We start from the raw sequence: 24,942 nt of genomic DNA, 5'->3' as shown, positions 1-24,942 counted from the left end.
GTGCCACTGCCTCGACCTCTCCATTATTAGCCTATATAGTACCCGAGTTTGTTGAGTTTCGTGACGCATGCTATACACTAGAGGTCTTCTCAGGTCCAAAGAAATGTACCCGACCCGAAATGACCCGAATCAGTTTATACCTGAACCCGACTTGCTTAAATATATTTTTTTTAAAGAAAGACCCGACCCGAGACAATCCTGAGAAAATTAGACCCGAGTCAGACCCGAACCAGTGGCATTTTTTTAACCCGACTGGACCCGAATGTAAACAGCACCGACGTGTGTGCAGTATGCAGCCTTGCATGCAGCAGTCAGACAGAAAGAAACCCTGCTGGTGCCGCAACCAATTTGGCAAAATGCTTCATTTGTTTTACTTTGTTATCCGATGATGACACAAAGGTAACCGCTAAAATGTACATTTAAAATTGATTATTGTTATTGAGGTACTTATCTCACATGGCATGATGGGCCAAACTTAATGTCTTTGCGGGCCAACTTTGGCCCTAGTTTGGGCACCTCTGTGTTAGGGCCCGACCCAGAAATGTGGGAAAACTGTTTAACGGTGTAACTTCACAATTCAGATAGTTCACTACACAGTCTTTATGTATTTATGTATGTGTTTCAAAATTCTGAAATTAATTCATACAGACATTAAACATCCTTTAAACATCTTAAGTCACCTGTACTATGCCCTAAAAGTATGTACTATTTTTGCTGAAGGAAAGTATATACTTTTAAGTGGTAGTGAAATAGTGTGCCAGTTACACTAACTATACCATACTAACTACTAACATTCTAGCACATAACAGAAGCGAATGTTGTTGCCAAGACAACCATGTTATTGTTAACACACATCAAAATACAACTTATAAAGTAATAACTGCACATAATGTAATAAGTGTAAAATTATTATTGGAATAAAATGTTTATAGTGTAAATATTTTCTCCAAACGTAATCAAATCTTGAGCTCATATGAGAGAAATGCATTACATTATAAACTCACCAAAAATATTGTCTTAACTAATAATTTGAAACATTTCAAATTTATTATTAGTGGTGTTTGCGTTTATTTAAAGCATCACTATTATTATACATCGTAAAGACATGGGGTGGGCTTATTTCACTAAGTATAATCATTGGTGCATGCCAATACTCTCCCTAGCAACCAAACAGAGTACCCTAGCAATTATTAAGGCAGCTCTATCCACCTTATTTTCAAACGCGGAAGTAAGTGATGTGACATTTGTCCATTTCAATAGCCAGCCGGTAAAAAACAGTGTCGTGGGAGCACGCATAAAACATGATTTTTATAGTTATAGTATAGTGTACATGGATATGTACTTCGAATTTTCACTGGAAATAGTGTACCACCCGGATACTCATTTTTTAACAAACATACTATTTTGTACATACTAACTCTTAGTTATTTCGAATACTATTGGAATAGTATAATGGATAGTAGGCAAACTAGGACGCAGGAAGAGTATTTAAGAAAATTAAGAAATACGTCTTTATCCATGATTTCTTACATTAAAAAAAGAGAAGGATTAAAACAGGTCAATTTTGCAAGATTTCCCCAAGATTTCAATTTAAAATCAATTTTATTAAGACCTCAATAACAAACACAATCAGAATGGCACTTATCTCAAGAATCCCTCCGAGTCATCTGGCACAACTGTAGACAATCAGTACTGAAGCAGAGCATCATGGGAAATCTCTGATAGACTGACAGTAAACATCATGAAAGAGCTACTTCACATGTTATTCATTAACATCCTTCTAGAGGGAACATGCTGTTTAATTTTGTATAATAGCCTATTAAACGCATATCTTCCATCATCATTATTTATTCAGCACCAATTTTCCTCCCGTGCTTTCGATATATTGCGTACGTTTGTTTAATTAACACTTGAGAGATTTCGTGTTGGACAAACAAGAAAGGAAAGGGAATATATTAGTATTCAAAACTGGGAGACCATACGTACGAATGGCTAAATCAACCAAATTTATTCACAATTAGTCTACAAGTACAGGTTAAAAAACACACACACACACATTACTGTACACATTTGTGTAATCAAATATACTTTGGATGGCTCGATTATGCTAGAAAAAGTTCGAACGGAACAACGAAAAGTTGAAAATCAACCCACGAAGCAGCTAACTGAGCATATTTACAATCAGCTACGCGAAACGTAACATCACATTTCTATTGAAAACTTGATGATGATGGACGTATCGTAGAAGAAACAAAAGAACAGAGATTACGCGACAAAGGAAAACCGATTGCAGATTTATTGTGCTTTTAAACCCTTTCCCCATTTCGTAATCGAAATGGGATGCGTTTTTAAAAGAGGCACTCGATAAGTGCTAACTTCACTTTATATAGAAGAATTGCTATAGCTATGATTAGGACTTGAGTTACAAATCATAAATCTATATACGGTTTGATTTACTGTATGAATAAATTCCGCAGCAGTTCAATCCACGACCCCTTCGGGTTTTCGTATCGCTTTCTTCAGATCCAGGATCCGTGTGGGAAGCCCTTGTGTTTGCTCTACGTGTGAGGAGATCCGGGCTGCTTCAGGAAAGCTGACCCAGAACCGATGGAGTGAAACGTTTGCGCTTGAAGCAGGAACAGGTCAAGGTTGGATCCTTTTAAAAGAACCCAGTTGAAAGTGGGACACCATTTTAATTTGAAAGTTTCTCGAGCCGGATCTCAGCTAACCCGCAGAGCACTGCGGCGATTGTTTGTTGACATCATAGTCACTTGTTTTCGTTCATCTATCGTTCTTAAACAGTTACTTCATTCTTACTAGCGGTTCTGTACTGAGGGTGGTGATGTCCCGGTATATACTGTAGGTGGTCTACCGTGTGCATGCGGCGGTTGGCGAACGCTTGCCTCTTGTTGCCCACCTGCGCGCTGTTAACAGTCAGGGTGTTGTGGGATTCGTTGGTGGTGGTGGGGTGCGAATGCATCTTCATCATTTTGTAGTGCCGGTCCATGACCGGCGTTGTTGGTATGAACATGTCCGTTTGGGAGATCGCCCGGGACATGGCCTTTTCACGGAAGTTGGCCCGTCGCAAGGACAGCATCTTATCCGGCGACAGCAGAGGATCCTGGGAGTGAAGTCGATCGGCTGATAACAGTTGTTCCTCTGAAAGAATGCGTCCATGGTATGGAGAGAGACCACCCGCGCCTCCGCCGTACGAGGACAGGTAGTCCCTGTTGGGTTTGGAGCGGGCAGGGGACAGCACGTGATCTTGGGACATGGCCCGCTGCACGCGCTTGGGTTTCTGCCGCTGTGCTGGAGGTTCCACGTTCAGCTTCACCATGTGTGACTGCAGGTTGCCGCCGCGGGAGGGCTGGTCGTGCGCATGATGCTTTCGGGTGTAATACTCCTCATCTTTATCACCTGAGAAAGAGAGAAATCTTACAATCAGCTCACAGACAGAAGACAATGGTGATGTGATGACAAAGGTTGTCCTTCTAACCCACCAGTGCATCTAAGGAAATGCCCCCCCCCCCTCAAACAGCTTCGTTATCCCCAATACTAATCTCGGCCCCATGGGTGATTGGGCTTTCTGTTCTGCTGCTCCTTGGATCTAGAATGCCCTACTCGACCATCTGAGGGCACCTTAAACTATTGAGACTTTTAATAAAGGACTAAAACATTTCTTTTTAGGAGAACTTATGACTTTTAACTACACGTATATTTGTATTTTATATTAAAGCAATAAGCCCCAAGAAGCAGTGGGTTACCATTGCATTTTATAACAGCTAAGGGGCATTGTTAGGCACGATTTTTTAACCCCCTTGGCTGTTAGAGAATGCACTGTAACCCCACTGCTTCGCAGGGTTTATTGCGTTTATAAAACGGTTACTTCATATGCATAACGTTAGCGGCATTTTATAAAATAAAACACAAATAAGTTGTAATTATATTAGTACAAATATTACTCTTCCGCCAAACAAAGTAGTTCCTCAGAATCAAGTGTGACTGAAACAGAGCGCAGTTCCCAACCAACACAGACGCAGAAAAGACACAATGAAAATATGATTTAAGACTGTGGTGTTTATTTTTATAAATCAACATTCATCTAATTTAATTTATACATTAACATTTATATTGTGCAACTGTTGAAGTGATGATCAAATATGTTTGGAAGCATGCTGAACTCTTTCCCCGTCAACGTTTTTTCCCCAACAATATTTATTGACATTTATCTGGATATCGCCATTAATTGTGCAATTGTAGAAAAAATTTAAATATGATTAAAGACTGTGGTGTTTATTTTCATAAATCAATACGCAGCAACAGTTGCGCAGTGATACGTAATGTGGTCTGAACCGTGGGGTTACCGGGGTATGTTATCACGGTTTAGAACGCGTTTCAACCAATCAGAATGAAGAACCAGAACTGCCTGCTTTATAATGATGTTTTTATCACCCTTTTATGATCATAACTGTAGCACTTTGAGATTTGATCCAAAAGTAAAGTGCATTACTACCGAGCCCCTAAGGTGACATTGGAGTAAAAAAATTTAAAGTTTAGTTTCATGTGCTCACGTGAAACTTTCGCGTGCTCACGTGAAACTTTCGCGTACTCACGTAAAACTTTCATGTGCTCACCTGAAACTTTCATGTGCAGAATTCTTTAAAAAAGTTTAGTTTCGCATGCGCATGTGAAAATATCGCGTGCGCACGTGAAACCTTCGCATGCGTACATAAAACTTTTGCTTTCACTTGCGCACATGAAACTTTCGGTTTTACGTGCGCACACGAAACTTTCGCTTCCATGTGCGCAGACGAAACTTTCACTTTAACGTGTGCACATGAAACTTTCGCTTTCACGTGCACACGCAATAGTTTCACGTGTGCGCGCGATAGTTTCACGTGCGCACACGAAACTAAACTTTATTTAACTCATTCATCGCCAGCCTTTTTGAGAAAAGTTGCCCACCTGCATTTTTGTGATTTTTAACAAAATTTTCACAAAATTCCTTGCAGGAAAAATTATTTTCTATAAATATATAAACATACAAATGATATCAAATTAAAGAACACACCCTCTGCTTTCAAACAAACAATAAACAAACAAACAAACAAACAAAATGGGGGAAAAACTTTCATTATATATTTACTTTTTCTACTTAATTTAACAACTGAAATATGGATATTTCTCTTCAAAAATACAACATATTGATCAAAAAGCTTAAAAATGCGTTTTTGTAAAGTAATTTATGTTAGAGATCAGACTCAGAATGACTATCAAACATAAAGGCAGTTAAAATAAATCATGAAATCTTTTTAACTTCCGTTTTTGATAAATTCGGTTTGGCGCCATCTGGTGGATAAACACCACTTTCACTTTGAAATTCGTGCAGAAAGGCATATTTATTAGTTAAATATGAACTCATAAATGACGAGATAACTCGTCAATGGTGGTGAATGAGTACATTTTTTCTCCATGTCCCTTTAGGGGCTTCGTACATTACAAATAAAATGTATTATTATTATTAATATTATAAATTATTACAAAACGTAGATCTAGTGATCCAAGTTGTCTCCTTTAAACTTTAAGATCTGTCAACCATGTCTCACACATATTTGCCGACATACAATATAAACCAGCCTGATCTCATGAGAATTCTTACATATTTTACAAGTTGGCTAATTCATATCAATTCATACGAAGTTAATCGTGCAAAATCGTACGATTCTCATGGAAAAAAACAATGAAACCGAACCCTGTACCTAACCCCAACGTCACAGGGGTCAAGGCAAATCGTACCGAAACTTACGATTGTGGTTGTATGAATTGATACGAATTGGCCAACTCGTAAAATATGTATGAATTCTATCAAAAACCACCTCAAAACTTTTTTGCGAATATAGGGAAATTTGGCGTTTCCATCAATCTTATGCGATACTTTAAAATGCGAATAACTTCAGGGTGATGGAAATCCAGCTATAGTGTCTAACAAGCCAGCAATTACCTCTTCTCTTCAGATAAAGGCATCTGCTAAATGAATAAATGTAGTTTTTTAATACCTGTTGTTAAAGATAACCACCCACTAGCCACATAAGTTAAAGAAATATGTGTTGTGTGTGTTTACTGACAGATATAGATTGACTACAGAAGTGTTTATGTCACTAATAAAGACATGATCTGATAGCTGGCTGTTTCTGTAGTTCACAATTACCATCACTGACGCTGCTGGGCTTTGGCAGGCACTGAGCAAACCCAAAGGCCGATGGTGGCGATGTGAGGGCATGACATTAGAAGTGAAAAGGTCATGTGAACAAACCTACAGGCCACACGCTTGCCATCGGTCACTCTCACACCCATGAGCTCAATTATTTGATTAGATAAGACCATCACAAATCAACACGCAAGATCCAGACGCTGAATATGACCTTCCAGGATAAAGTGGATTTCATTGCCAATGTTGGGCCAATCCAGGGAACAGGGAATGTTAATGCACAACACCTTCAAAGACGTTGGCCTGAGAGATTGGAAGGTAATACTATAAGATAATAATGCTAAAATCATTTCGATTTCCTGAGAGAAATAAATTTGGCAGGTGTGCGATGATGATATGAGCTAAAGACGGGGACATGAGGCGACTCTCATTATTCCTGGTTTTTATTCATTTATTGTATAGAGGTAAGTCCGTGCGCTATTCTCTTATGTCATTATTTGTAGCATTTAATCCTCATCTCTCATTTATCATGCTAAATATCTTCATCTTTTCTTTCCTCGTTGCCCGTGAGAATGCGATGCTGTCAAAGGACAGAACAAAAGCACGTTTGGGGATTTTATCTTACAGCATAAAAATATTCATTAAAGATAAAATGTGTAATTTTCCATTGCATGAAAAACTGTTTTTAGAAAGTCAAACAAGCAATTAAAGTAGGATGGAAGACAGAAGTTTACCAACCATCTCTCTGACCCAGCGGCTTATTAAAACAGTGAGTAATTGTCCTGCATTAGCAGTCATTAATCTGAGCTCCACCTCTCTGCTTAACTCACATCACATAAAGTCCCGAATTACTCAAGCACTATAAGACACAGTCAACTGCTGACAGGAAGAGTACTGAGCGATAAAATTAATGTGGATGACAACTGAGATCATTTGGAAGAATAAGATGAGAAATGTTTACGTTAATATTGAGATTAATACGATGAATAATAAATTTATTTCTTGGATAAACCCCTTAAAATGCACCGGTTGGTTTTCGAGGGGGTTCTAATATATATTATATAGGGCTGTCCAAAGATTAATCACGATTAATCGAATACAAAATAAAAGTTTTTGCAAATTTTATGTGTGCGCACTGTGTATAATTATGTTTTATATATATATAAATACACACACATTAATGTTTGCATTTAAGACACATTTACATGTATATTTATATATATTTTAATATATTTTATATTATAAATATAAATAAACAATATACCTAAATATATTTTTTTATTCATACATGTATGTGTGTATTTATATATACATAATATATACAAACAGTGCACACACATATATGCAAACACAAAGTTTTATTTTGTATGTGATTAATCGAGACTAATATTATTTTATATGTCTTATAACATAACACAAGTTATAAGAGGCATAAGTAGTAGGAGGCAAAAGGTTAGTTTATGATGCATTCTGGTAAACTACACAACCCAGTATCATGAAATTACGTACGTATAGTCACGTAAATGTGTGAGTCTTTTCCGTGACACTGACACGTTTTTCCGCCTTTTTGCGTGAACATGTCACGCATTTCGTTAACGTGTCACACTGTCACATATTTGTTACTCAATTGTTTTGTCCTATTTTCTTACCATTGTCGCTTCAGTTTAGAGTTAGATTTACATAAAATGTAGTGCTGGGCAAAGATTAATCGCGATTAATCGCATACAAAATAAAAGTGATTATTGGTATGATATATGAGTGTGTGCTGTGTCTAATTATTATGTATAAATATATATGCACACATTCATGTATGTATTTAAGAAACATTTACATGTTTATATATATATTTATTTATATTTTTATATAATCTATATTAAATATAAATTAAAAAAATTATATATAAATAAAACAATTCTGAAATGAATATATGAATGTGTGTGTAGTTAAATATACATAATAATTAGACACAGTACACGCACATATATTATGCAAAAGAAATCACTTTTATTTTGTAATTAATCGCGATTAATCTTTGCCCAGCACTGATAAAATTACATTCTTACCCAAACAAACTCTAACCCTAATGCCAGGCGACAATGGTTTAAAAATCATAAAATATAAAACAATAAATCATAAAAAAGTATAAACCAACACTTAAAGTGACTTCCTAACGCAAACACCAAATCTAATCCTAAACCGAAGCATCCATGGTTTGAAAATAGTACAAACCAGTTGAGTAACAAAAACGTACGATCACGAAAAAACGCGGAAATTCGTGACAGTATCACGAAAAAGAATAAAAAATGTACGTGACTATAGGTACATAATTTTGTGATACAGGGTTGCACTATATTTGCATCATCACAAACAGGGTAGTGTAAGTTTTGTTTCCAAACACTAAATGTAAAACACTGTTTAGATCGATATAATACACTAGTTCCTATTTTTATTTCGCAAAAGTATATAATCAATATGAGGTTTAAAAGTCAATTTAGGATCCAGCCATAAACCTCAATATTTAATTTGATCAAATATGCCTACAGACGACTCTGGGCCGGATTCACACCAGATCCGGACCAAAGTCAGCAGCTCCGGTGTGGATCCGGATGGGAGTCGTTTGCTGTCTGGTACCAAGTACATTATATTAAGATTATGAGCTTTTTATTTAAGCATATTTATTGTACCAAAGACCATAAGATGAGATTTTACTTTATTAAGTACAAGTTTATTCAATTTAATTTAGCAGAATATTGAAAACAAATTGGAGGAAATTTATATTAAAGGAATAGTCTACTCATTTTCAATATTAAAATATGTTATTACCTTAACTAAGAATTGTTGATACATCCCTCTATCGTCTGTGTGCGTGCGCGTAGGCGCTGGAGCGCGCTGCGACACTTCGATAGCATTTAGCTTAGCCCCATTCATTCAATGGTACCAATCAGAGATAAAGTTAGAAGTGACCAAACACATCAACGTTTTTTCTATTTAAGACGAGTAGTTATACGAGCAAGTTTGGTGGTACAAAATAAAACGTGGCGCTTTTCTGGGCGGGTTTGGAAGAGGAACTGTGTTTTGTGGCGTGGTGGCACTTTTGGGAGTACTTCGACTCGCCTGAAAAGTCCGCTCCCCTTCTCACTCTCATAATGGGAGAGGGAGGGTGTTACTGCGCCGAGTCGAGGTACTCCCAAAGGTGCTGTTGCGCCGTAAAATATAGGTCCTCTTTTAAATCCGCTTGGAGGAGCGCTGCGTTTTGTTTTGTGCCACCAAGCTTGCTCGTGTGACTGCTCGTCTTGGATGGGAGGAACGTTGATGTGTTTGGTCACTTCTGGCTTTGTCTCTGAATGGTGCCATTGACTGGATGGGGCTAAGCTAAATGCTATCGAAGCGTCGCAGCGCACACCAGCGCTTACGTGCACGCACACAGATGATAGAGGGATGTATCAACAATTCTTAGTTAAGGTAATAACACATTTTAATATTGAAAATGAGTAGCCTATACCTTTAACATTGAGATATTGATGTAATATTTCCCCAAGGGACATCCCAGCAAACATTTTATGTTCATAAAACATCTAATAGCTGTCCACACACAACCCAGATATCTAGGCTAAAATTTGGTCAGTCATTAAAAATTTTATAAATGTCTAATAAATAAATAAATAAATAAAATAAATAAATAAAACAAAACACCTTGTAATCACTGTTGACTTTGTTTACAAGATGAAATATCAGACATATCAAGAGCTATTTTGGCAAAAACAACATGTATAAAAGTGGATAGAAGTGGGTTACTCATCCCCTGACTATCTTGGATCTAGTTAACCTAGGCGGTGAAATGAAGGCTATTGTTACATGCATTAGTGATACTCATCTGAAACGTATAAGTAAACACAAGATTCAGCTGAGCTTTCCGATGAATCCCATTGCTGTCTTGGATAAACAATTGAGACTGAATAGGTCTCTTTGCAATTTTTCGTCCTGAGTAGTTTGAAGTGGTTTTATCAATGTACAATCCTGCATTAAAGACGCTCTATTCTTTGTGCTGTGTTTCGAATATCATTTATCTAAAGTGCATCTAATCATACGACCTCTGTATGCCAATACTTTATTCATTCATATTGGCCTTTATATTTAATGAAAGATGTCTTCTGGCAACGTCCAGTGGTTATTTTTCATTAAGCAGGTGCTTTTTATTCTGAGAGGTACACAATGTATTTATTATAGGCGAGTGTCTTGCTGAAGGTCAACAGAATGGGGATTGCAAAAACTTTCCAATTCAAGAAACAATCCTCTGGCTTTAAACCTACGGCAATGTAATTTAAATATCTGAGTTGATTCCCCAGGACAGCAATGATATTAAACGATGAGCAATTTGAGACTTTTGCTTATGTCTACTGCTTCACAGATTTTCCCCCTGAGGAAAACATCTTCACATGCGTCTCAAACTGTGTTCAGATTTGATACTAAAATCAGCATTCGAAAGTCAAAAATCTCCATATAAACTTTTTTCATTGAATTAATCCAAAACCATAATCTGAGCTATGTAGTCCACATTCATTTTATAAATTGAAATACATTTCAATTTCTCACCAAGGTCAAATGTTTTTTTTAAATAATCCTAAAACAAAATAAAACTGAAAACCGCATTACATTTGTATTAAACTTCTGTGTATTGATATTTTCTGGATTTTTTTGTTTCTCTCACCCTCTTTTTCTCATTGGAAGGACATATACAGCAAGACAGGGCGAGTACTCACTTAATTCTGCTTTCATGGCCATCTCATAAGAGGGAGGGAGATGAGTGAGGTTCTGGAAAGATCGTGAGAATGACAGATCGTAAGGTTCAGTCTGAGACGTCAGAATGTTGTTCATCCTTGGCTTCTCTGTAGGGTCAAAGAAACAGAGGCAGAAAGAAAGAAAGATGAAACACATCAACAGAATGTGTGCATGAAACGGTGACATCTGTCAGAAAACACAGCGTGTGTGCGCGTAAGAGCTTGTTTAATGATAGCGAATGTAACTCCGAGCAGCTGCTCATCTAGTCAAACACATTTTGTATTCATTCAGAAAAATGTCTACGAAAACATAAATTAAACTACATAAATGAGAAAATAAGACTTTCAGAGACTATATCTTGTATTAAGTTTCTTATACATTTGCATTTTTAAAGCATAAATTAAAATTTAATTTAGTTAGAATTATCTTTCTAATGAGAAATGTTTGCTGTGTCATACTGACGTACACAATTTTGCTTCTCAAGTAAATGTACTTTGTTTTAAGTTTGTTTAGGTATTTAAAATAGAAAACAAGACAAAAAATAGATTATTGTCAGACCCAGACAAACTCTTTCCAATAACATCCAGACTTTAACATTTGTGATCTTGTCAAACAAAAAGAACACACAGTACACCGTACACACACACAGAGACCATAAACACACAGAGATCAGCAGAGAGAGACTGTACACACACAGAGAAACCATAAACACACAGAGGCCAGCAAAGAGAGACCGTACACACAGAGACCAGCACAGAGAGACTGAACACACAGACAAACCAGCACAGAGAGACTGTACAAACAGAGACCAGCACAGAGAGACCGTACACACACAGACTAGCACAGAGAGACAGAACACACACAGAGACCAGCACAGAGAGACTGTACTCATTGAGACCTGCACAGAGAGACCATACACACAGAGACCAGGACAGAGAGACAAGAACACACAAAGACCAGCACAGAGTGACTGAACACACAGAGACCAACACAGAGTGACTGAACACACAGAGACCAGCATAGAGAGACTGTACATACAGAGACCAGAACAGAGAGACAAGAACACACAGAGACCAGCAAAGAGTGACTGTACACACAGAGACCAGCATAGAGAAACTGTAAACACAGAGACCAGCACAGAGAGACCAGCACAGAGAGACTGTACACACATAGACCAGCACAGAGAGACTGTACAAAAACAGAGACAAGCACAGAGAGACTGAACACACAGCGAAAAGAACAGGTAGAATACATACAGAGAGACCATACACACACAGAGACCAGCAGAGAGAGACTGTACACACACAAAGAGACCATACACACAGAGACCAGCACAGAGAGACTGTACACACAGAGAGCCCAGCACAGAGAGACCGTACACACAGCGACCAGCACAGATAGACAGTACACAAATAGATACCAGCACAGAGAGACTGTACACACAGAGACCTGCACAGAGAGATTCCAAAAACACAGAGACCAGCACAGAGAGACCATACACACAGAGACCATCACAGAGAAACTGTACACATAGAGACCAGCACAGAGAGACTGTACACACAGAGACCAGCACAGAGAGACTGTACACATAGAGACCACCACAGACAGACTGTACACACAGTGACCAGCACAGATAGACATTACACAAACAGAGACCAGCACAGAGAGGTCGCACACACAGAGACCAGCACAGAGAAACCGTAAACAAAGAGACCAGCACAGAAAGACAGAACACACACAGAGACCAGTACAGAGAGACCATACACACAGAGACCAGCACAGATATACATTACACAAACAGAGGCCAGCACAGAGAGGCCGTACACACAGAGAACAGCATAAAGAGTCAGAACACACACAGAGACCAGCACAGAGAGACGGCACACACAAAGAGACCAGCACAGAGAGACCGTACACACAGAGACCAGCACAGAGAGACTGTACTCATTGAGACCTGCACAGAGAGACCATACACACAGAGATCAGCACAGAGAGATGGCACACACAGAGAGACCAGCATAGAGAGACTGTACACACAAAAACAAGCCCAGAGAGACCATACACACAGAGACCAGCACAGAGAGACTGTACACACAGAGATCAGCACAGGGAGACAGAAAACACACAGCAACCAGCACAGATAGACAGTACACAAATAGATACCAGCACAGAGAGACTGTACACACAGAGACCCGCACAGAGACCATACACACAGAGACCACAGCAAATATAGCCTACCGTACACACACAGTCAAGCACAGAGAGATCTTACACACAGAGACCAGCAGATAGTGACAGATCAACAAAATATAAGATTCTATATACACATACATAAGGGGAAAGGAAAATAATACACATGTACAACATGTGTACTGCTTACCGTAGTACTCTATTCTGTGTCCTAATAACCCAAGTGAGAAAAACAAAATCAGTAAAAAAAAAGTTTAATATTTTACATGATGTTTACCCACTGTGGCATATATAACGTGTGATGCGTTCTATCATTCTGAGTTAGAAGTTGCTGTTTATGTGGAAACTCAATATTAAGCCAAATACAGAATTTGACCTGTTTTGTGTTTTTCTTTCAAAAAGTCTCAAACTAAAATCCCCAAATTCAAACAATAAATGCTTTTTTGTTTGTTTAATATGTACAGAAGTTATCTGTAGCTGCCCGGTCGATTAAACATGGTGTGCACCCCTAACAGCGATGTTAAATGAGAGTAAATCAATCAATGTAACTTAACTTTACATTTACCTGCGCTCAGTTATCCAGTTTCCACATCTAGTTAAATTAAAGCACTATCCTTCAAAAGAACATCAAGCTATTTTTATAATTTCGAAAACGTGCAATATGGTGTCTGTTATTATAAGCTCTTATTTAATGTATGCTGAAATAAATATTGTTTTGGAGTCTATTTATCCGATAACAGTTTGTGATAGTAATTATATCAAGCCAACAGCTTGAAGTAGAAACATAATGTTTGTGACTCAAGTGACTCAAAATGATGGAGCAGATCACATATTATTATTGAAAGACGTGGGCTGTTGAGAGTCATCCGGGCCGGATCGGGTTAATGTAAGTGTACTCTTCTCTCTGTAATGAACTTCATGAGCTGATAGCAGCACAAAAGACATTTAATTCAATACAGCGCAGGTGTTAATGGTCACCGTTCCACCGTGACAGCCGTGGCCAATGTGTGATTACAGCCTGACAAGCCTTTTCAAACCAAATCACATTTGGGAAAAGGGAGATACGGTCGGAGTAAATACAATTGTGGCTTTTCAATAACTGTGGAGATTCGATTAACGTACTGTTTGTTACGGAAATCCTGCTGCTAGCGGGGCCATTTACAGGCTAAGCTTTTAATTTCCGTGTTTTTTTCACCGTTCAATCTTTGATAAAGGATTTCTCTGATCTCAAGGACTGTCAGGGATTGAGCTTATCAGCGCTTATTTGATGAGGCTCATTATGAAAGTCATTTCTGGAGATAAAATCTAGCCTCATTAATAATTTTCATCAACGTGCGCTGATATTATAAGACATGTTCTTCATGCTAAAATCATCTGGATGTGATAGTTTTGAGATGTCTTAATAAATCAATTAAACTTCAGTTTAGCTCGGTGTGGGTAAAGCATCATTTGTAGCCATGACAGGTATAGCAGACATGTAACCGTTTTCAGGATTCCCCTGTGAACGTTTAAAAAAGCCAGAAAATAACTTACCAATTTTTGGTGTGTGTGAACCGGTGAGATCCAGATGGCTGGTGTAATCGTGCTGATGATTATCTATAAGAGACAATGAAGAATAAACTGGTGTGGGTTAATGTATTTAAATGAGTTAACCAATATGTGACCCTGGACCACAAAACCAGTCATTAGTTGCACAGGTACAGTATATATGTAGCAAATGCCAAAATAATTAGGTTATTAAGTAAAGATGCATGAATATATTTAGTAAATTTCGTAAGATTTTGAAATAGTTGTACGTCAGCCAAACATTGTCCTATCCTAACAAACCATACATCAAGTGAAATCTTATTTATTCAGATTATGTATAAATTTCAATTTCAAAATTCACCCTTATGACCCTTGTGGCCCAGGGTCATAAATGACAAAGGCTGTAGTTTTCCATAGACATTCTGTAAAACCAAAACAAATCACAGTATATTAATATAAGTCCTAACACGTTCTTTAACCGGCAGACATTTCTGGAAAACAATATCTGTTTGTGGACAGCAGAAACCGTCTGTACAGAGGAGATGAAATCCACAGAGGCTCGTCGATAACACGAAACGAAAAGTTACAGAGAGACAAGAGGTTAGATAAACTGAACTTTAATAACTGCTTCTTTTATCATTTTAACAAAGAAACAAAAAGTAATAAAACCAATATTGCCCCATAAAATCTACTGCTGCCAGACAGTTTACTCTTCACACTGAAATTACACTGTTTGCTGAAAGAGATTACACTGCAATTGAAAGATTTTTGGATGAAAAATGTCACGCTACGTGCAGTTGCAAGGGTGTTTTGTTAGGTTGCTAGGTCACTGATAATTGGTTTAAAAATATGTATTAGTTTATCAGATATTCTGAATAACTGCGTGTTTTAAAGGGGACATTTGACAAAACGTATATATGTTTGATAATAATTGTTTGGTTCAAAATAACACATAATAATTTTATAATAATTAAAATTGTCCTTTTAAATGCAAATGAGCTAATTTCTGCACTAAATGGCAGTGTCGTGGTTGCATAGTGCAGATTAAGAGGCGGTATTCCCCTTCTGACATCACAAGGGGAGCCAGATTTCAATGATCGATTTTTTACATGCTTGAAGAGAATGGTTTACCAAAACTTTACTGGGTTGATATTTTATTACATTTTCTACGTTAATAGAAGCATTGGGGACCCAATAATAGCACTTAAACATGGAAAAAGTCCAATTTTCATAATATGACCCCTTTAATGTACTGAAGTTAAAAATCTAGCAATCAGATATGCAAAATGATTTAGGTACAAACATTATTATTATTACAAGCGGTTAGTGTGATAAATACAGTAACAAATTACAGTATTGAAGATTTAGTCATCCATTTATCCACTAAACTTCTCTCTTTGGAAGATTTCAATTCCATTTTTCGATTTCAAGTAGGCACTAAAAGTCCCAGAAAGGTTTATAGGTTCTGAAACCTTATGACAGTTTTGTTCTTGTCTGCTCCTTACATTCAATTCAACACACTTCAATTTCAGCCACATAAAAATGCTGGCTTAAGAATATAATGCATGTCATATATGAACTACTGTTAATGGTGCAATTTTGCCCTTTTTAATGCTTAACTTGTTTCTGGACATTATTTTAAATTTGATTCAATCGTGGACACCTTTTTTAATTAACAACACTTGTGAGGTTGCAGAAGACAATCAATCTTAGCCTGTTTTAGCTAAAGGCCCTCTTCAGCACAATGGTAACCTCTTAAAGATCAACAACATAACAAAAACTCTTTTAAAAAATAAAAGTACAGGGGTCTCATGTATAAAACATGCGTACGCCAGTTCCCACGCACGGTTGTGATCTATAAAAAACAAACTTAATAGGAGAATGGGCTTGCACGGTGGGATCTGAGTATGAGAAATGTACACACACTTGCAGGTGATCTGTGATTTATAAAGGGAACATTGCTTTGTTTTATAAGTCTTAATATTTTTTGGGGTATGCCATTTTAGACTTTTAGTAAGGATCCTACGTATTGTTTTATAAATGAGACCCCTGAACATTATACATTCATAAGTCTTCTCATGTTTTCATCTTGATGCATAAAATAACACCATATTTCTACATGTACTCTCACTATCAAGTCCCATGCGAGGCATGCTGGGAAACTGAAACCTAAACTTGAATAATTTATCAAGCTAATTATATTGAATCGCTACAACTTAAATAATGTTTTAAACAAACTAACACAGATATTTAAGTTGAAGTTACACACAATATTAAGTTGATGCAATTATCAACGTTATTATGTCAGGACCACTCAATAAAAAAGTTTGCAACGTTTCATTAAATAAATAAATAAGAAATTTTAAACTTGCACCAATGCAATAAATTAAGCAGTGGCAACAGATCCCTTGAATTATTTCTTATAGTGTATGTTTCCGTGAGTACGATTGAAAGTTTGGTTTGAAAGCTGCATGTTTGTGCAGAAGATGACGCGATTCGTCTCCGTCTCACGCAAGTCCGGACAGACCTTCGCTAATTGTGTCAGAGCCTGATCATAAACATCTCTCCTTTTACACAAACAGACAAAGAAGACGCAAAACTTTTTGAAATGTGTCCTGCTTTAGAAATGGCCTCTGTGGTAGATGAAAAAGAGACAATCTGCCCTCTTTGGATGTTAATGTAATAATGTATGAATAATGTATGAATCCTGGTTCTGTTGTTGATCTTTTGCTGCTGTTTGCATGTTTAAATTAAATGAAATGTTTGTATTGTTTTTACTGGGTCACAGACAACTATAATCTAGTTTGGGTGATTTAAACAGGGGTTCATCCGGCAGAATAACAGATGCCCGAGCCCGAGATCGGCGTTTTTTACTTTTTCCATAATGAGCCGACACACCAGGTGATGTCCCCGATTTAAAAGACTGAACAGCCTGTCTAACGGCATGGTTTGGTAGTATAGAATAAGGCAAATTCAACAACGAGATCGCCTCTAAAAACTCTGACCAACCTACAGGTCTGTGTTCGTCTCTGATCTTATGCGATGCGGTAACGCTTTTCACCAAATCAAACAAATGGGACCCATGTATAGGACTTCCCCTAAACACAAATTCCCCTGAACCTGTCCATGAAGTTACATCTTTAGCTTTAGACATTTTATCTAAAATGTACCTGATGTTTTTTAAACTTTTTTGCGGTGCGTTGTTTAACACATCAGTCACAACATCGTCTGCGGCATTATCCTTAACATCCAAAGTAGTTTGTTCCTTATCTGTGTGATCAGATGGGGGAAGGCTTAATGTTAAAGTGTTGACTTCCCGGTCTCTGTGTTTGGCGATTGTTAAAAATCTCTGTAAGGCGTTCGAGTACAACTTTGCCTTTTCATAAGCGTCCAAATCATTTCTGTGCAAAATATTTCGTATAGATTCATCCATGTCGCTCTCGACATTCTGTTGAATAGATTCACGAGGGGATTCGGTCTTTAGTTTATCCAGTTGATGCTGTGGGACTAGATACATTTTCTCCGCAAATTCCATTCTCTGGTCTTTATCTAGAGGCAATCAGGCTTGTAATAAAAGGGATAGCGACGCTTAGGAGGGGAAGAAGGAAACCACCCTGCTGGTTTATCAAACGTCTCTTTCTTCCGACACTAATCTTCTTGTCCGCAACGATTTTTAGCTCACGTTTCTTCTTTTTCAATTTTTGGTATTGTACATGTTTTAGGGGTATATGACCGTGTAATAAATTAAGAGCTAGTTCGCACAATGCCACCACGAGATCATCCGTAGCAGATTGTAGAATAACACGTCTCTGTTTGGGTGTTGATTTTAATAGAAGTTTTAAAAGAGGGAGGTTTCTACAAAGTCTATCAGACATGTTCAAGTTCTCTGTTTTCTTTTCCGGACGTACACCACTGGATACGGTGAAAGCAAATCTGTTCTGAGACGATACAGCTCCGGTGTTTTGGCTTTATAGTCAATCATAAGATAACCAAAAGGCTGACTGGTGGCGTCTTTGTAAGCCTCCATAAAATATTTTGTTTCTCCGGGGTACATCTGTCTGGCTAGAACCATGACCTGATTTGTGTCTCTGGGGTTTTTAAAAAGAATTAGATAATTTGTGTTCAAAGCTATTGTCCTGCTCGACTTTCCCTGGCAAAATAAATTCTGTACAATATAAATAACGCTCAAGTTTCTGTGGTGTACATACTGAGTGAATGCCTTTTCCACTTCGATGTTTCCAGAAGCATCACGCATGACATCGTCTAGAATTAGCAGAGATGTTTTATTAACAGGAAACAAATGATCGTCATTCAGAGTCTGCGGTATCCCATCAATGAATTTAATTTTGTACATTTTTGATATTTCTTCATACATTTTTTGCCAACATTCATATATAATTACAATATTCTCAATCTTTTCAGAAATCAAATTTACAGCATTTTCCAACAACATCTTAACAAAGATTGATTTCCCACTGTTGGATGGACCTGCTACAATTAAAGAGAAGGGATGCTGTAGCCTAAAGTCATGGCCTTTAGCATCCTGTACACCTTTATGCCCAAAAACGTTATCAAAATCCATACGGAAACGTTGTCAATTCTTTTTTGTTTATTACTCGCTTGTTGTATACGAGCTTAAACTTCTTCACAACTGTTTTGTTGTGGAGCGTGAGGTGTCTTTTATTCCTCACAATGCTGTCAGCAGAGGCTAGCACGTGTCTGTCAGGATCACCCTCATTAACATAATCACGGACAAGATCAACCAGTGTGTCTAATGTGATAATTTGGGAGTTTGTATAATTTTGCACGATGCCTTTGGCCTTTAGGACCGTGCGCCCCTTTGCGGTGCGGTATGCGTATGTTTTTGGCCCGCACGACACAAACTCGACCGCAAAATCATCATCCCCAATTTCATCAGTCAGATTACCTAGATACGGCCCCAGCGGAGGATCCCAGTCGCCGTCTTTAGACGTGAAAATCACGCTGTCTGTATCGCTGTAAAGCACACGCTCATTCAGCCTGTCCATAAGATCATACAATTCTAGACGCGCGTGGGTTGTAGTAAAGGCGCCGAGAAATATGTTTATGTCACGCGTGCGCGCGCCTTTGCCGTCCGGATGGATCCATTGCACTAGAGCTACCTTGTCTGACACAAACGAAAAGTGTTTAATCTCGTACGCCATGCCAAAAATGTATCTCGTAAACTCTTCCGGATCTGAGAGCAACACAGTGTTGGGGAGATTTTCTCGCATAGAAAAACGACCCCACAAACTGTTTAGCAACAGCTTATTGATAGATCGTCTCGCGGGGTTAAGGCTTATCTTATCAGGATTCATTTGTATACCCTCTTTCTCAAAGTAATCAGCAATGTACGCCTCTTTGTCCTGATCTGTCACTACGTGTGCGGGGTACCCACTGGCCTCTTGCTTGTATTGTAAAAATGTTTTGACATATTCACAAAACAAGGTCTCTGAGGATTGGGGAAAATGCCACACTTCATCCACTTTTGTCACGACGTAACCCTTCTCGATAGCCTTTAACAGCTCGAGACTGACCCAACACCCTGAAAGCATTCGCTTCTCATCTGTGTGATCGCAGGGGGTCGACTGATTCTGCTCCTCACAGCAGGTTGCGCAGAGAGGGAAATTCAGTTTATTATTGGCTCTGTATGGGAGCACGGGGTGCAACAGTTTTCTTGGGGGTAACACTGATGCTTTGATAAGCCCGTAATAATTTTCAAGGGGTTCAAAATCCTTTAAAATTATCTGGGGGTGTCCTATCGGGTAGCACTTCTTGGCCTGACAGAAGGGATACAGACTTGTAAAATCGACATATCTGATTTTCTCACCTTCGGCGGCTTTATGGTAGAGTTTGTACGCGTTAGTGCGTCCGCCAAATAGAGCGTCGCGGGGTTTCAGTCTCTCGGGGTGCGTGTAAGTGGCCATAAACGCTATTACGTCAGGATCAGTCTGCTTAGCAGCGTTCCATTCACACTCCCACATCACCTCGACATTCAACCCATACCCCTTCTCCAAAACCTCCATTTTGGCCTCATGCTGTCTTCTGTGTACAGCGTGCGTCAATTTTGTCACAGGATGAATGTCATATTCTTTAAATTTGCAAGAGTGACTGTGCCACATACAACCAAGGAATTCCAGAGCGTGTCTTTCATTATTATTGTTATGAATATGATTTTGGTTTTGATTTTGGCCGTTATTGACGTAATAACCGTCCAGATGGTAGGATCCGAACGACATCTCGCCACGATTTAACGCGTGCTGGACATCGACCCCACGCGAATGGCTGACATATTCAAGCCATTCGATGGAGGCGTTTGAATAGGCTTTGTTTTTAGCCAGGTAGGCGCCGTTGTGCGTCAACGCTAGTGTGTCTCTCTCCAGATAATGGGTCTTGTACACTGCCATGCAGCACGATGCCAGAGTTGTGTATCTGAAGGGGTCAAGTGCTGTGCATTGTATAAACTCATCACGATATTTCATGCATGCCTCTCTCAACAAAACAACATCGTTCTTGCCGTAAAGCGCCAGCTCTTTTTTAAAGTCAAAGACTTCACCCTCTACGGTCTTGTACCATTCATCAAACTGTTCCCTCTCCTTCTCTGACATTGTGTCATATCCGTACATTTTTTTGTCCGGATATGGACCTATGTAGTTTTCATTCTCCACCCGGTTAAAGTGATGTGGAAAATACCCCTTCTCTGCACAGGTCAGATTCATGGCAGATGCAGTCTTGGCTAGACGCATTGGGAGAAATGAGAAACTATCGAGAAATCTTTGCTTGTAGCTTTCGTCATACATTAATATCAGACGACACCCTTGCATCGTGATTTTAAGAGTGAGCCCCACTTTTGTGAAATATTCCAAAAGAATAAAATTGTCAAAACCAGAAGCGTTGTGGGCTATCCATGTGTAATCGGTGTACCTAGGGTGTCTGAATCTTTGTACGAGTTGTGCGACGCAGTCGGGTCCCTCTGCTGTGAATTCTTCACCCGCAAAAGTGATGGCGCATACAAAATTTGCAACATGCTTACCACCCTCGTAACGCGTCTCAAAATCATAGAAGATGTATTTCTCACTGGGGGTCTCAAGCCTTAAGGGCTGAATAAAGCACTGATGATGCCCATCGGGTATCAACTCTACGCCACAATGCAGGCACTTCTCCGGCATGCATTTGTGTGCCTTTGGCTTGTCACCGCTAATGTAATAGCATCGATTACATGTTGGACAGTATTTGGTCACGTCGCACTGGGCAAACTGGTGACTCAATGGAGGTATTTTATGCATTTCATAACAATATTCTGATTTGCAGTACCTCAAACAATCACCGCAGTGTATCGTCTTCGCGGGGTGTTTGTAGCAGTCAGGGGCATTGCATATGTCACATGCGTAAATGCATCTATGATTCCTTTTATTAGAAAAACCATTGTAGCAATAGTCTCAGACGTACTTGCACCCAATAAAGGCCCTCAAATTTTTTATCATGAAGTAATGACTATCGGACAGATAGAGAAACACCGTCTTGTAGTGGGGCTTATTTTTTGTCATGTACTTTTCCAAAGCACCCGTACTTGATCTGTGAAAAACTACAATTTTGATATTTAACAATCTCACAAACAAAGCGACGTCATTAAACCGTATCATGTCTTGGATTGAAAATCCAGCGGCCTTTTGAATGGCAGCGGCTATGGGCACTAATTCTGGGTCTGTTTTTTGGGGATTCAAAAAGTGTGCCAGACAAAGTGCAAAGCATAGCTTGTCAGACATATTTGTGGGGCAAAAAAGATTCATTCTATTTCTTTTTATAACCTCGTTGTGTGCTAGATCACGGAATTTCCTGCGATCACCGACACCACCATTTTTGCTTCTGACAATAGACACGTTTAACAGCAGATTGTCATCAAGGCGCACAGCCCTGTTGCTTTGCATGACTCTTTCAAGCTGGTCTGACAGCGCGGAGACGCTATAATCGTTTGCGGGCGTAAGCATCGCATTTATGTCCGACATTAATGACTCCCCGCGTAATAAAACATTGATTATACCCCCATCGCCCGCTAATAATCTAGATAGAGAGACTATTTCATTCAGTACACCATCCAAAAATAGGACGTACGATGCCATATCTGTAGAAGCTATTGACCTCAGATTTAAACTCCTAAGTATTTCCACACTGTTAAATCTTGTACGAGGAACGACGGTATAACCATTAAATTCACCCCCGTCTCTCACAAGTCTCTCAACATCTTCGGGCGTTAACCCCATATCATCCAATTCAGAATTGTGGTGGAGGTCGTCCGACCCCTCACCACCGTGTTGAACATGTAAATTCTCAGATGCCCCGTCGAGAACCTGATCATCGTTTAGATCAGCGACTGGAGCCTCTGGTTCAATTTGATTATTGATAAAAGCAGTATCTGAAACCCCAGGTTCAATCTGCTGATTTATAAATCCAGCTTCTGGAACCTCAAAAACTTGATGCGTGTTTAAAACATTAGGATCTAAAACCATACTCGGCTCTGGAGGGGGTTGTGAAAGGGAATCGACCATGCTTAACACCTCTGCGCGCAAACTCTATTTTTACTCAATGGCATCAGTTAACGTTTTAATGTTCGGTTAACAAGCTGCAGTCGTCGGTCGAGAAAATGAACTGATTTGAACATCCCTAAATGGACCAAACGCACACTTTTTTGAAGGGCAAAAAACAGAAAACAATTTGGTAAAGACAAGATATAACTTTACAATCACTTCAGTTTATTATTTAAGGAATAATTGACGACAATAATGCACATCAAAGGTGGTAATACGGCACAAAGCGGGTGTGCATTAATTTTAAATAATTCAAAGGACCGGAGTTAATTATTACTCTTATACCACGGTTACCACAAACATTGCTCTGGTGCCTATTTTTAAGACATTTAACAGGTTAGGTGTGCGGTTTACAGAAAAATAATCAACACCCGTGGAACATTTCTCAGCCAATCAGAATAAAGCATTCAACAGCCACGTGGTATAATTAACTATAATCCACTCATAAAATCCACTCACAGATTCTTCTCACATCATATTTCAGCTTATTATGTACGTTTACACATGATTTTGGAAAATTCTGACATACAAGTATTTCTATGTGTTTCATATATTTTACTATATTTCTATTGTTTCCATCTACCCTGTTCACAACAACATCATGGTTTCATTCATACTTTTTGTTCGAACCTATTATTTAATGACTGGCCAGCAACTTTCTTCCTGTATGTGAGGCTGACTGAAGAATAAAACCTGTTGTTTTTACGTAAAAATAGAAAAGTCATATCCCACTATGCTAGCGTCAAATAAAGGGGTGGGGCAGAAGACCTGTGGCAAGATTAATCTCTCATCCCCATCTTTTGTGGATTTTATCCAACTCAATATAAGGCCTACCGTGCTGTGAAAATGTCGGTAAAAGGGTTAAAACAACTTAATTTTAATAAATTTGTTTTCAACAATTTTCTAAGTACATCCAACTCAATATAGTTTGTTGTTAGTTGTCCTAACTTTAAAAATTGATGCAAACTGTTGCCTACATTTTTTGTTGTTGAGTCCAAGCACTCTTTTTGTATGCAGTACAAATGATTTCTTTACCAGACCGTCAGGCCAGCAATAATTTGCATCATTTACAGGCCATTAACAAATTAAGGATAGAAAAGTGGTGAAATATCGACACGCACCCTGCGTTAACAAATGTTTTTCCTTTTAACTGATAATATGACTTGGTCATAAATAATCTGTCAATATGAACATCTCTAGTTCCATTATATTGTTAATATTCACAGTAATAATTCACTGTTGCTGCACGTGTGACAAGATGACTCCCAAGCTGTCACTGGGGCAGTAACTTTCAAAAGGTAATATGCACTGCAAAAAAATGATTTTCAAGACAAAAATTTCTTAGTATTTTTGGCTTGTTTTCAGTAAAAATATCTAAAAATTCTTAAATTAAGATGCTTTTCTTGATGAGCAAAAAGACCCAAGAAAATCAATATAGTTTTTAAACCAAAAATATCAAATTTAATAGATTTTGTGCATAAAACAAGCAAAAATAAAAAAATAAAAAAATCTGCCAATGGGGTGAGCAAAAAAAAAATCTTGAAAATTTTTCTTAAACACTAAATTCAAGAAAAATTATAGAAAAAATTGCTTACCCCTTTGGCAGATTTTTTGCTTGTTTTATGAACAAAATCA

General features: G+C 38.3%; 1 protein-coding gene across 3 annotated transcripts in view; it reads right to left on the bottom strand.

Annotated features, from left to right (window-relative positions):
* Window positions 1-1,983: 1,983 nt before the first annotated feature.
* Window positions 1,984-24,942, bottom strand: part of LOC141349055 (protein shisa-6-like) — a 108,257-nt gene continuing 85,298 nt past the window's right edge. For 2 of the 3 annotated variants that reach the window (XM_073857777.1, XM_073857778.1), the window contains exons 6-9: window positions 14,711-14,773; window positions 13,368-13,388; window positions 10,969-11,094; window positions 1,984-3,417 (exon numbers count right to left, since the gene is read on the bottom strand). In XM_073857777.1, coding sequence (XP_073713878.1) covers window positions 2,795-3,417; window positions 10,969-11,094; window positions 13,368-13,388; window positions 14,711-14,773 — 833 coding nt within the window. In that variant the 3' untranslated portion in view covers window positions 1,984-2,794. The remainder of the gene's footprint in view (window positions 3,418-10,968; window positions 11,095-13,367; window positions 13,389-14,710; window positions 14,774-24,942) is intronic. The other variant, XM_073857779.1, reaches the window with a different exon arrangement.

This window comes from Misgurnus anguillicaudatus, chromosome 19 (genome assembly GCF_027580225.2).
Source record: "Misgurnus anguillicaudatus chromosome 19, ASM2758022v2, whole genome shotgun sequence".
In the NCBI taxonomy this organism is placed as follows: Eukaryota; Metazoa; Chordata; class Actinopteri; order Cypriniformes; family Cobitidae; genus Misgurnus; species Misgurnus anguillicaudatus.
Note: the sequence above shows the minus strand (reverse complement) of the source record. Positions and strands in the feature narration are given on the sequence as shown.